Source organism: Betta splendens, chromosome 22 (genome assembly GCF_900634795.4).
Source record: "Betta splendens chromosome 22, fBetSpl5.4, whole genome shotgun sequence".
NCBI lineage: Eukaryota > Metazoa > Chordata > Actinopteri > Anabantiformes > Osphronemidae > Betta > Betta splendens.
The window spans coordinates 14,665,271-14,680,156 of NC_040900.2; the positions used below are offsets into that span (position 1 = coordinate 14,665,271).

Sequence of the window (14,886 nt, forward strand, 5' to 3'; positions counted from 1 at the left end):
AAAACACATATTAAAGTGGCAGTTTTGTTTCTGGCAACAGCTGAAGAAACAGTGACCTTCGATGCATCCAGGACACACACGGCAACTTTAGTGTATATGTAGCATCAATTATGTCCAATCTTTTGTCCATATTTATCCGTTTTGGTCTCATCCAAACTTCAAAGATTTTAATTTTGTGATGCAGTTCACTAGCTAGTGGCTTAACGTGTCAGTCTGCACATGTTTTTGAGATGCCTGTTGTGACTGGAAAGAATGATGGTATGTGATAAAAGCACGGACCTAAAACCCTAAAACAATGATCTAAAGGATAGTCAATACGATAGTGTTACAGTAATGATACCTCATACAGACAGCATTTGTAGGTTTATTGTTAGTATATTTTCCAGTGTGCTATAGTCCAATTAGTTTATTGTGTTAGTCAGCCAGTCAGCTCCTGGAGGTGGGATTTCAACTCTTGTTTCACTATTAAAGTCTGTGGAGGTGTGAGTTCCATGTGTGGTGAACACATGGAACATGGAACTTTTAGCAGTAAAGTATAAACCAGTGATAAGATTAAGAAAAACAACTTAGTCAAAGCAAGCATGTACCAAGAAAGCAATTTGGATCATCCATTAATCTGACACTGAAGTAACAATCGTCTCCTAAACAAGAGGCCACAGGGCCTTTATTGATTTGTTTGTGCAACAGTGGACAAAAGCATGTCACAATGTTACGTTCACTTAGGCAAGAACTCTGTTACAGTGGTTATATGACGTCCAATCAATTAACCAGCTCTGTTCAGAAACTGGGAACTACCCCACAGGAATGTCATTTCAAGGCATAAAGAGATCCATAGAAAACACTGGGATGTGTCGAATAAACCAGTGGTCCTCTTCTACCTAGACAGTAATGAGGTACAATATGTGGAAAAGTAGGCTCTGCATAACACAGCACCAGTCACACTTGCCAAATGTGCAGCAAACTAGTCTCATTTCTCTCTGTTTTGTCTCTTTCTGCAAATCGCTGAAAGTCATGCGAGGAAAAAGGATACAAGTACTTAACTTTGACCCTGACTAAAAAGTGACAAATTTGTTAAGAAATGTACATCAAAAGGTCAAAGGCTGACTATTCAACTACAGTCATACATGTTTGTTACAGCTCATTGTGACCTGCATATACTCAATAACATCAAGAGAAGTAGTGTTTTAGACAGATGAACGTGACCACGGTCTATGTTCATCACAGCAATAACAAGACATCAGATGACTCACCTTAATGTGTTCATTAAAGTCACCAAAAACCTTACGAGATGTTCACTACTAACATTAGGAAGGAAGAAACCTTGGAACCGATTGATTGTCTTACATGCATGATTACCCTTGCAAGTCATACAACCTTGAACTTAATTCAGGCGTCAGAATGTTGGCCTTGTCCTTTTGTACTTTTCAGTCCATATTTGTCTTATGATCATTTATCCACCTATCACAAAATCATTTTAGAGACAGCGAAACATATGCAATACCTAATATATCCTTAGAACTGTTGTGTTTTAGCCTTATATTCTCTAAATGCTGTTGATTCCATGTGGAGAACAATGATCAAAAGGGACAGCGTCAACAAGGTGGGTTTACCTGAGTGTGCAACAGTTCGACCTTGTCTGTCTTGTCTTTCTAGGTCGCTTTCATTTATCAGTCACTCCTTGGTCCTGGCACAGAAGCCACAAAACAGCAGCTGTCTGCAAATGAAGAGAAACATGGAAGGGAGTTTCTAGCGGTGGACAATTTTCTTTAGGAGCAAGGAGGATCCTCGGACGAGGTCAAAGGGCTGCAGGGGGGTGCGGTGCTCAAGGAGCGGAAGGCGAAAATCGAAGGATCGCAGGTATACCTGGGCAGGGGACGACTGCTTGTCAGATTCTGGAGGACAGCAAAGAAGAGGCACAGAGAGACAAGTGAGCATCACTGGACATAAAAGGTAAAAGAATCCCGTTTGAGTTCAGTTCAGTTCAGAGGCTCAGTTACTGCACGTCTATGTTAGTGGGTCTGTAAGAAAAGTGCCTGAAAACCAAACTAGCAGTCGTGGGAAAATAACTGCTACCAAGTTTTACACCAAAGGTTTGGGGGAGATAAATGCTTTTCCACTCACACAGACATTCCCCTCTAAACAGAACCATACTTCTCTGCTTTACAAGCCTTCCGTCTAAAATTAGTCCTGGTCATTTTCATCTCGACAGGAAACTACAGGAAATGGCTTTGTTGGATTTGGCAGTGAGGCAGCACTTTCTCCAGAGCCTGCTGAGGGGGAGTGAACTTTATGAGATGGTGGACTGAGACAGATTAGTGCCTTAAGACTAACTCATTGTAATCCGGAGCTGATCCCATGGAAAACCTGCATACTCTCGTTAATAAACCAAGAGGTGCTTGAGTGATTACGTTCATTTGCATTCAAGTGGCCACTACTATTGGAAAAGAATGACATCATATTAAAAAGCCCCATTAGTGGTGCATGTCAGGCTACAGGTGTTGCTATGACTTCAGACAGTCTTCAGAGATTCAGCATTGGCAACTAGGCCACAGCAACAATTCCCAGTATCACCTGGCCCTGTTTAATCTACCAGTGTAACATATAAACGGGCATAAAGCTCTGAAACTGCAAAAATAAATCTAAGCTCAAGCACAATTTACATTAAAATAAATACACGTGGACTGTGTTAGGATGTCCTCCATATGGTAGCTACATTTCAGTACAGCTGTGGGGGCGAGTCATTCATCAGGATGACTCCTTGTTCGTGTTTGTGTTGCTGATTCCCTGCTTTGTGTCAAGACAGCCCAAAATTTTAGGGCAATACAAACACAGGTTAATCTGACGCAGGGGTTCTCGCCTTGGCCTCAACCGAGGCCCCTGTTTGAGGTGATTGCTACAATAGTTCTCTAGTCTGTTCATCAAAATTCTGCTTCATGTTCTAACACTAAGCTAAGCTAAACAAAGCTGAGCTAAGCTAAGCTAAGATAACCTAACCATGTATAGACACACAAATAAACACATTTTAACACTTGTGCAAATATGTCCTTCAAAAAGTTCTATTTATTGTTATACTTGAGGCAAATATCTTTCAGTAGCATTCAAGTCAAATAGTTTCCATCCATGTAAAATCAAGAGGTATGCAGCACATTCATTCATGCCCCATTACCAATGCCTCAGTCATCACCCTCCGTTTATTACAGTGGCTGAAACCAAACCCAGTCCCTTCTTGCCTGCTACATCGTGGGAACTTTGTGCCACTCTGAACCTCCAGCCCTTTGAGAAGAGGCCTCTCCAGAACAACACACACAGGACCCTCTCATCTCGCGGCTACAATTCTGTCTTAAAACTAGGGACCTGTCCAGATCCAGCGTCTCTTCTGGATGCTGTCCAGGAAACTGAGGGCTGACGGATGAAAAGGTAAAGAGACAGAAGGAGCAAGGAAGCAACAGAGCCCATATGTAACAGAGAAAGAGAAGTGGCTACAGAGGCTACACAGTCAACACAAGCCTCCAAATTACTCATCAATCCAAACAATCACTGTGTACTCACTTCAAGAAAAATCTATGAGCTGGAACGCACCCAATGCCCACAGACGTCACTGACGGGGACAACAGCCCCACTGACTACACCAGCGAGAACACAGGATAATGAGCAATATCTCTGTGTATCAGTGGAGCTAAACAGATACCAGCCGGCCAGGCTATAAATGGAAAATGACTTCATCCCTGGAAATACACCACAAGGGATCCGCACAACACTCCACCTCCTCTTCTTCCGCCTCAGCTCTAGCCTGGCTCTCAAAGCTCAGGCTTTTTTGACATACACCCTAGGGCTATACAGTATGTAATGAACCTGCATGATATGGAGGACTGTACGCGTGGACATAAACAAGTTTGCGCCGAGGCTCCATTGACGCGAGCCCACACAATGTGATAATAACGTCACTTTTCTCACCGCACTGCGCATCCTTCTGGAGTATGCTACTCCGAGCCAAGATGCCCCGGCTGGTTCCAGTCTGTTCTGTTAGTGTGCTCTCACATACTGTACCCACCACATACAAACGTCCAACTATACACAGCTGCAGCCGTATGTTGGTGGACGATGATTGGTCCTGAAAAAACACTTTATAGGTAGATCACATGGGACACGTTGTCGGGAAAATACCTTTGTGTCTGCAAAGCTACTGAGGGGAGCACACAAGCCCTAATGGGACAAATGAAATAATGCAGGATGAATCGTTAGGCTGAGATTAAAAGATCAAACAAGCCTGGAAAACAAGCCTGCTCTCACATACTGTACCCACCACATACAAACGTCCAACTATACACAGCTGCAGCCGTATGTTGGTGGACGATGATTGGTCCTGAAAAAACACTTTATAGGTAGATCACATGGGACACGTTGTCGGGAAAATACCTTTGTGTCTGCAAAGCTACTGAGGGGAGCACACAAGCCCTAATGGGACAAATGAAATAATGCAGGATGAATCGTTAGGCTGAGATTAAAAGATCAAACAAGCCTGGAAAACAAACGAGCACATTCCCAGCAATAATCTATGTTTACATTGCCATTTGCCGCATAAATCTGACAACGCTATTACACTTTCAGATGTCTCAGGCTCGGCTCTATTGCTAGTGGAGGGCATGGGAACAAACGCCACTGCCAGATGCTGTCCCAGTAGGCAGTTGGATGGACATCAAGGTGCTGGCAACGACAGGCTGGGCTGTTCACTGGGCACGCCAACCTTGCAACCTTATCACTGCTGTAATGGACACCTTGGTCTGGACTGCCTATTATGGCCCTGCATGAAAGGAGAAGCCGTCTGTGCAATTGTGTGTGTGTGTGTATTTATTTAAATTAAAACCACTTGTATAAACTCTTATTGCTTAATAAGAGCTGTCTCAGTAGAGTCTTTAAAATGACACAGTTTTTTCTGTAATACTGAGGGTATTGTTCATTTGCTGTGGGAAAGTGTAGCTAAAACATGGACTCACCCGAATCTTTATGGTCCGCGTTTTTCCCCCACAGTTCTTCTTCAGCAGCATTTTCTGTGGAAAGGAACAGCACAAACGTCTGTAGCAGCTTGTTTTGACATTTGTGACAGTCCCTGAAGCGTGTAAAGGTTCCGTGCTTATGAAATTTGCCTCGACATGCATGTGGATGGTGACAATGACTGTGAAGTATAACAATAACAATAACTCCACTATTTATTTATTTATTTATTTATTTATTTAGTTAGTTAGTTAGTTAGTTAGTTAGTTAGTTAGTTAGTTAGTTAGTTAGTTAGTTAGTTAGTTAGTTAGTTAGTTAGTTAGTTATTTTTATGTGACATGAGGTGGTCATCAGGTGGCTTTGTGTCTTTGTGTTGAAAAGGGAAGCATGGTGATCCAGCTGTCTCAGCAAATTAAACAGTCAGTGAACATTATGCAATATCCTGTCTCCTACTTCCCTCTATGTCCCAGGCAGCTCCACTGGTCCCAAAAAAAACAGTGGGGGTGAAAGGGTTGTACAATCATGGGATTGTCTCCAGTCAGGAGGTAAGAGAGCACAAGGAAGAAAGGAAACACAAGACTCCCGCAGTGATGTGGGAGGGAGCTGACCTTGCCTCCCCGGCTCACCTCTGTCCAACCCTCATCTGTCTGAGATGACGGCGGGTTTGTGTGAAAGTCTCACTCTGTATTTTTAATGAGCCCGATAGTAGTGTTTCTAGATATCATAAACGTGAATCTGTGTTACTGCTTCAAATGCTCAAGGTACTTCACTTAACCTACAACCTTACAAATTCTGTTGTACATGAAAAGTATCTGAGTCACCTTACCCGGGCTCATACCTTAATATTTACTACAGAAACGCCAGCTCAATCAAGTTTTAAAAAACACTATAACAGTCTACTTATAAATAATGTTGTGTACATGACATGGCTACTGTGTTCATGACCAGCACCTGCTATGTTCTGCCATCCATTCATAATATTCAGGCAGGCTAACAATGACAGCAGCACATCTGAGGACGTGGGTCGGGGATTATCAAACACTGAATGAAAACAACCTGATGACCCTTTAATCCTGCCTTTGGGAAAATGTGGAGATAAATAAATGCATGATTAAAGACTTAGGCTAAGCTGATGGTCACACTGTAACAAAGTAGCCTTACCGGCTTTACATGGACCTGGATCAGTGGCATCCTTTTAGGAGTTCAATAGGAACAACTGGATTCTAACATACTCCCAACAAGCAGAAATTATTTGCAGCAATACTTTCAGATGGAACCCTAACCCTAGGCCTCTTTGGGCACCAGGACCCAGTGATGGTGACTCAGCTTCAGCTGAGGAGGACTGTTCAGCTGAAGGGTTAACGGGTGACTGTGGCTGCGTCTGCTACCTCTGTAGGCCCCCTATTGTATTCCCTTCCCTGCACCTCCTATTCCACTTGACTGAGTGTGCACTGTAACATGCAGACACGCTCACACACACACAGACAGCAAATATACACACACACACACACACACACACACACACACACACACACACACACACACACACACACACACACACACACACACACACACACACACACACACACACACACACACACACACACACACACACACACACACACACACACACACACACACACACACACACACACACACACACACACACACACACACTTTTCTTTTCAGCCCTCTTATTGCTGCCCACTGTCTCTCAGCATCTGTTTATTCCCTCATGGACATATGCACCTCTGAAATGACTCGTTAGTGGCCATCGTTTTTTTGTTTTTTTTTTTGTGTATTTAATCCTCTGTCTGCCTCCACCCCTCCATCATTTCCCCTCGCTCACCAGCCTTTGTGACAAAACGAGGGCAGACATCTGCCATCCGTGCCTCCCTCTCCTTCATCCCGCTCCAGCTAGACCACCGAGCATCCGGCTATGGAAAGGGAAGACTTTGTTTGCTTGTGCAAGTGCGCACATTTGTGTGTGGGGTTTACTTGTGTAGACTGCAGGGATTCAAGAGTGTTTTTGGACTAAACCCTTGGTCCAATAGTAAGGAGCCTTTTGGGGTTTGGTTCTTACGGTAGTTACAGTACTATAGAGGCTGAATATCCAATTGTTGCGGAGAGCATACAACCTTATAATGTTCCATATGAAAGAAAGCACTTTCTCAACAATGTAATATTTTAATTTACAAATTTGGTGCATTTTACTATTAATCACATAATGTGTGTGTTGACAAGTAATTATTGCTCAATAGTGAGGACCAAAAAGTTTAAATTTAGGGGTGCAATGATTATCTTGGTAATCGATTTATGGGACGATACTTTTTTCGATTACTGCTGCTTTTATTTGACGCTTTTAGATCTAGTCTTTGCACTGTTGTAATTTGGGCTAATTTATGGTGGTGGCATCCACCACAATCCGACCCGCAGCCCACCAGTACCAGCAGAACAGGTCTAATGCGACTGGCCCAGAGTTAAGAAGTACAATTTTAAAAGATATTATATGGTAGCATAGTCAGCTGCTGCAATGTTTCAACTTCATCTTCATTATTTGGCTCATGCGCTTGATGCTGGTTAAAACCATCTGGTTCCACATTACTCACCTGTTGCATTTTCTCCAGGTCCAAACTAGGTCTCCCAGGCTCGCCGCTGTAGCTGTGCCGGTACTTCCTGTAAGGTGCTGACTGGTCAAAGTGGCTCAAAATAATGGGTCGTGCCACTGGCTGCACCACCTGCAGTTGGAAGCGCATGGGAGGTTGCTTGAGGTTGCGCGGTGGGCTGGAGCTGAAGTGCACAGGGCTGGGGGAAGCAGCCAGGCAGTTGCCGGGTTCAACCAGGGGCCTGGTGGAGGCAGCCAGTGACCCGCAGCCACAGAGGTCCCTCACCTCCTCATCACTGGAGGCGCTGCTGTGATGATCGCCGTGACGCGACATCCACTTCCTGCTGTCGCTGCAGCTGATTCGCTCCAGCTCTTCTTCTGAGGAGTGGCGATCCAGATTGGCATCAAGAAGGAGGCGGAGGCGTTTTAACCGGGCTGGAGAGATGGGACCTTGGTTGTGCTGCTGGCTGGTGGCCAGGGGAGTGAGAGCACAGTTTCTCCGTCTCTCTAGGAGTCGACAAACAGGAAATGTCAAATATGGCGGGCGAGGAACAGTTGACAGAGCATCAACACATCTAATACATCATCTGCTGACTCGGAACATGTCTCTCTAGAAGTCGACAAACAAGAAATGTCAAACATGGTGGTCGAGGGACAGTTGACAGAGCATCAACATATCTAATGCATCATCTGCTGACTTGGAACATGTAACTATAAAAGGCTAAGTCTAAATGAATGGAGGAGGTTCAATAAACCTTTTGTTTGGCAGAGAGCACATACCTCTGTCAATCTGTGCGAGCTCCTGGTTCTCCCCCTCTGAGTCGTCACTCTCCCCTCCCTCTCCACTGCCATGGTACGAAATCTGAAACAGGGATACTGTGGGTCAAGTACGCCCGACAAATTAACCCCTGATATTCCTTGCTGCAATAAACAGCAAAAAATAAGTGCAAATATTACTTCATCATTTCTGCATTAATGATTCTCACAAAAATCAGGGCCCAAAGTCATAGTTCACAGTATTGTTTGAGTGCTCACTGGCTTTTCTCTCTGCCCCTTTAAAACTCCATCCACTGTATACAGTAGTAGCACCAGCGCAGATACCCTACAGACTGCAGTGTTAAGAGTTAAGTAATGCGCCTCACACTCAGTAATTACCACTCTGTTGCCTCGCTAAGCAGCTGCCATCTGTGCGTGTGAGCGCGTGCATGCCTGTGTGTGTTGTATACATACACAGTGTAGTCCCTTTTACTCTCACAGTTGCACACCTCCTCTTCTTTGTGAAGCTCCCCAATAAGAGGGAAAAAGGGGAGCAAAGACCCCGGGGCCTCAAAACCCAGTGAGGGCAGAGCATGTGAAGTTCATGTACAGCGTGAAGTCCTGCGTATAATGCCTGTTTGTATGACTGCATACGTCGGTTTATCGTTTTGACCCGACTCCTTACAATAGACTAAACAAGTGTAAGATGGTTAAAAATAAGTTTAATAGTAACTGTATTTCAATTAAGAAGTAGAAGCAGTCCAGCACTGGAGAGGAGAACCACTGGGATCAAGAGGCCAGGATGCAGCCCTTCTGCTTGTCAGTTATGGGGTAAATTTCCAATGAATAAGCCAGGAGCCGGTGTACAGACAATCAATCAATGCCCTAACGGATACTATTCTCCTATTAAACAGCACCAATTTTTTCCTATTAACTACAAAGGAAAATTACTCAGAGGAATTACTGTGGGAAGGAAATATATTTTGGCAAGTGGCTTCAGCTACTGTACACATGCAGTCCAGTGTGTTACTTTTGGACAGCATCCATGAAACGTCAGTGGTGTGTTCATGTCACATCATAATTGTTGAATGCCGCGGTTGTTCACACTCAGCGAGGTTCAGGTCAGTGCTTTATCATTTTCAGACTCACCAGCTTGCACATGTGTCTCTTTAACCTTAAACTTTGAGGTGATCACTGCCTGAGCAGCTGGAGACAAACGTAACTAAAAGTAACGGCTGGGTCTCTCCTGCCCCTCACAGACTGGCTCACAGGTACTTAATGGATCACAGAATAACAGAAATGCACTGCAGCACATGTTTAGCCTTCTTGAAGGATGTGGGCTGACAGGAACAAAAGAAGACTTGTTTATGTTTGGGTGCCATTACAATCAGCTGCAATAATTGAGTTTCTCAAACGTACACGTTAAACCACATCACACGACTTTGTGTTTGAGTGCCTTCTATTTTCACCAACGTCCTTACTTCACTGCCACAGATACACGCATATCATCACTGCAGCACTACCACTCCAACAGCTAAAACACAAACTACTAATGGAAAGCAGATTTATGTCTGACCATTTAAGAGCAAACCTCACTGCATTTACAAGTACTTAGGTTTTAGTCCTGGTGCTGTTTCAGACCGAATTACGTATTGGTTAAACGCCAAAGATGTCATAACGCTTGTTGTTTGACATCAGCATGTAAGTAATGGCAGTTTCAAGCATTTTCTGTATTTCAGGCAGTGTATATGGGAAAGGTGTGAGTGAAGAGTTTTTGTAGCTAGGTTTGCTTTAGAGTTACTGAGGTGTGCAACCCTTTCCTAAGAGATGGGAATGACAGGGTTTCATCATTCCAGGTCCAAACATGAGAAATTAAGGGAAGGCAATGTCACTATAAATTACACAACATGCTGGTTTATTTAAATATATGCTTAATAGACACAGCAAATTTGCTCATCATTTCCGTGTTTTCAAACAAAGCACAAAATTAAAAGCATGTTGCAAAAGTGCATTTCATTAAAACACAGATCTAAAACTTGTATAATGCAGTGGCTAAACCTGGATTGTACCACTCCACCCTGGACAGACAGCCTCATATGATAATCCCCCAGCTAAGCATCGATACTGGCTTCACGGAACTGTCAATTACAGATGAAGAGCATCACAATTCCAGTGCTGGGATAAGACGTCTAATGCTGGATGAAAGCAAACTCCCATGACGTCACATAATGGCCTTGTTTGTTTGTACAAACACTGCTCCTGCTCTCAAATATAAAGCCTCACCATTACAGTTATCAACACTCTTCCTCAGACTGATTTACACCCATTTGTACTCTGACTACATGCAACAAAATGAAAGACTGATGAACCAGAATAACAGTCACACCCTTCCTCACATGCCTATTAGTCATATATCAATAACACTGTTGTTAATGTTAAGATAACTACGTGTGAAGAAGCATTATGCCTCTGTCTCCACATTAATGTACAAAGCTGTAGATCTCTTGTAATGCTGTAGCTCCATTTCGAAGTTGCCCAACTACTACAGGAAATATGGCTCAACAGCTTTTTTGCACGGCAAACATTCAAATGAGTTTTACATTTTTTTATTAATCTATAAGGATACATTAGGAGCAGTCCTCAGAAAACCACTCCTGAACTGCTTTGATCACTCTCCACAGGCCTTTGCACTGGATCTGAACTCAACAACTACATTTAGGTCTAGAATCTTGAAAACTGACTAATACCCAATTATGCAACTTAGTATACTGGAGCAGTCCTTATTAAACTGTACTAAGCATTACAGTACTTGAATTGTAAAGTCACTGTATCAATATCAGACTCATGGTTCATTAACTACTTAGTACTTTTATTGTTGTTACAGTCCTAAATCAGCGTGCATCTGTTGACTACACCATTTCATTCATGACACTGCATAAAGAATACATTTGTGCATATATGCAAAGATTGAGGTGTAAGTATGTGTGTCAGGAAGAGTTGAATAAAATCCTTGTCAGTCACTTGCATCACTGAGCAGCTTGTTAAGCTGGATCAGTGGCAATGTCACAGTGCACACACCACCCTGTTCACAGACACACGTTCTCATCGTGGCTGATCTCCATATGAGATACATACTGTATAACCTTAGACAACAGGAAATGCCTTTATTTATTAAACCAAAATACAGTAAAACAAGTGAAAATAATAAGGGCAATTCAAAGCTCCACATTTCCTCTTTCAGTGTAAGTTGGGTCCTGCAGACTGACTTTGATTAACAAATGATAAATGCCAAGCTTCAAACCCTAAAAGCAAATGTTTGGGCAGTTTGCTGGTCTGGAGCATATGGGTACAGTATGTGTTGATACAATGTCATGGACATACTGTAAGCAATGCCTTTAGAGAAGCAACTGTTGATGTGAATTATTGAATTAGTCTGGTATGGGTTGTAAAGCCATGTCTACACAATCTGGAGCCAACGCTTCTACAGTCAGAAAGATAATTCAAAAATGGAAAGCATTTAACACAGCTGCCAACCTGCCCAGCAGTAAACATCTGAGCACATCTACCCCAAAGTCAGTGGGAGACACACGCTCCATCTCAGACCCTACAGGACCCATTGAGCATGTTAAATGACTGAACAGGTAAACTCTGTTTGGAGGTGTTGCCAGAAGAAAACTACTTTGTGAAGATGAAAGAGAGTAAAAACAGAAACACCTTATAAACACCTCTCAAACATTTGGCCATGCAACAGGACCCTGCTCAGAAGCCCACAAGTAAATTGACACAGCAAAGTCTAGTCAAAGTCCAAAACTCATGCTGCTGATTCAAGGACCATACAACTAGTATCAGATGGGAAAACAGCTGAGAATTATGGTTTCTTAAGAAGAACCCTGTGTTATAAACAGAGTGAGGAGTTTTTAGAACTTTTAATATGAAGAAAGCTTAAAAGAAATGTTCATCAGGTGCATTTTGGAAAATGGAAGATCAAGAATTTAAGGCGTTTTACCCACATGGGCCTCCAGAATGACAAGGTATATTGTTTTACAGTAACTACCTTATTGTTATGTGTCTATGTATAACTTAAAAAAATTATCATTCTATATCACCTCAGCTATAAAGTCTTGTACTAATCACTTTTTTTTACTTTAATCAGATGTAAACCAGTCAAAGTAGTAGGTGACAAAATAGAGCGTGGGATATGGCTGTAAAAAACATACACGAAGCTGCTCAGTAATGGCAATTCACTTTTCCTGTCACACTAACCACTTTTGAAAGAATTAATGCTACCACTGAGCAGAGCAACAAACACAAACAAAAGTAGACAATGGGGATGGCACACTTTTCCCCCGTATACACTGCCAGGCCTTTGAATGGGAGCACTTTGACACAAAATGGCTGCCATATGACTGTACAGTTGGTTGGCGCACAATGGTGTTGTGGATGGAGCAAGTTAGTGACCCATGCCGGATACAATTCACCCTTCTACTTGCCAAAACGAGCCATTATGCAAACTGGCCAGGGAGCAACAATTGAGGAGCACTTACATGGATGCTGTTATGGAAAATTGGAGGGTACATACGTAGATTTTGGGACAATTACAGATCGCGACAATGAAGTTTTTCCTGTAACGTTTGTTTTTTACAGCCTTGTTAAAATGAGCTTTTGCTGCTGCCTCTTGCTCCCCACACATACAGTTTCTTCACCTCCATTTTCGCCTGTACATGAAGAAGCTAGACTAGTTACACAGTTACACATGTATCACCACAAACAAGTGCACTCTGCCTATTGAATGTGGGCACATTATTCGCCAGATGTATTTTGTAAAATAGCAAATGAAATGAATGATAAAGTAGTGTTTATGAGTCAATGAGTGTCCATCTGTGTGTGGGAGACTTGCTTAATAACCCACATATTTGTTGGTGTGTTTGTGGAGCAGCTTGGATCATCTCAAACTCCTCCTAACATGGAAACGGATGGGTCGAGGATAGCAGGAGCTGAAAATACCACCAAGGAGCACTGACTTCAGGAGTGAGTGTGTGTGTGTCTTTGTGTGTGTGTGTGTGTGTGTGTGTGTGTGTGTGTGTGTGTGTGTGTGTGTGTGTGTGTGTGTGTGCGTGCGTGTGTGTGTGTGCGTGCGTGTGCACCAATTGCACAGAAAGCAACTACGTTAAGGAATCTGTGCTACGGCGCGTGCGTGTGCGTGTGAAATTGAGTGTGCTAATAAATTCCTCATAACCCTGCTCAGGCAAGGTTAAAGACTGAAAGCTGCTAGTGTTTCAGCTGCGTAGTTAACTGGCCTAGAAATGAACAAGTCACGGGACAAAAGCGCATCCACGCTGTTCACCACCAAACCAATGTATGGTCCTAAAAGCGCACTGACAACAACCTACCAGGACTTTATACTGTGTTGAAACGTTTTTAGTATGTGTTTTAGTATATGTTTTAGTATAGTAACTCAGTCAAACTTACCTTTACTTGGAAAGGATGGATCTCATTAAGTGAATGTCTTCTCAGCTTCTTCGTCAGCGTCTTCAACATTTTCTTTTGCTAATGGCTCAACCTCTGCAATTACGTTTTAGTAGTGTTTCTAATGTGACGACTATAGCTTTTGTAGCTAACATGAGCGACTTTAAAGATTTCAAACAACGCACACGGGACGCCCTCCTGACGGAATCACGCTCCTAGCACCAAGTTAGCCAGTGGCGCAAAGAAATTATACACCGAAATTCGCAAAACTGCGTGAATGTGGCTTGTTTTCAAAAGGGTGTACGCAGCAAACTTGTTATTTTGGAGTCCATGCAGGACTGCGTTGTTGTGGAAAGACTTTTTCTTAGCTTCGCTCGCCGCTGCCGCGATCTAATTCCGGAGATTAATTCAAAGATGCGGAAAAATAAAAAAATATATAACATGAACTTGTTCGCATTCAGACACGCACACACGCAAACTCACACACATACACACAAGCAAACGTTCGGCAGCCACACGAATACGCAGAACGCTCCCTTAGCCCGAGCGTACCGCCCCCTTATTGGCTGCAGCGTGGACTGACGTCACGTTTCACGCTCGAGGAGGAGGGATGAGAGTTAAAGCCACATTATCTTGTCTGTTTACTTCCTCTTCTTTTCAGACTCGCCATTTATACCCAGTGAAACGCCTATTGTGCCTATTATGGCTGTAAATCTGACTTAAACTAAACTAAAATTAAATAATACATATTAATTGTACCTCAAGTTAGATTTGTAGAAGATAACAAACGGTTTAGTTTTATTTAAACATTTAGCACTGAATCAACTGACATTTCTGACATATCTCTGATTAATTTAACATACCTTTATGACCTGTGTATGTCCTGAAACAAACAAAAATAATACAATTAAATTAAATAAATGAAAACAAAATTACAAGTCTTAGCCTAATACTTAACTAGAAATTACTGTATTTTACCACCAGTACTCACCAGTACTTGCTTTAAGTACAGACTTAACTTACAGTAACATCTTCTGTATGTACAGTATAATTTGCTGGGTTCATCA

General features: G+C 42.7%; 1 protein-coding gene across 10 annotated transcripts; it reads right to left on the reverse strand.

The window, feature by feature from the left end:
• Nucleotides 1-628: 628 nt before the first annotated feature.
• Nucleotides 629-14,385, reverse strand: si:dkey-16j16.4 (uncharacterized). Of its 10 annotated transcripts, none has more exons than XM_041069064.2 (7): nt 13,823-14,385; nt 8,378-8,459; nt 7,602-8,104; nt 6,842-6,929; nt 4,995-5,048; nt 1,864-1,892; nt 629-1,714 (listed from the first exon to the last, which is right to left on the reverse strand). In XM_041069064.2, the coding sequence occupies exons 1-7, from the start codon at nt 13,889-13,891 to the stop codon at nt 1,661-1,663; spliced, it is 879 nt and encodes a 292-aa protein (XP_040924998.1). In that variant the 5' UTR covers nt 13,892-14,385; the 3' UTR covers nt 629-1,660. The 10 variants fall into 10 exon arrangements, with proteins under 10 accessions (XP_040924998.1, XP_028993962.1, XP_028993959.1 ...); XM_029138129.3 differs by having other exon boundaries at nt 629-1,892; nt 7,602-7,730; nt 7,884-8,104; nt 13,823-14,384; XM_029138126.3 differs by lacking the exon at nt 1,864-1,892.
• Nucleotides 14,386-14,886: the final 501 nt, after the last annotated feature.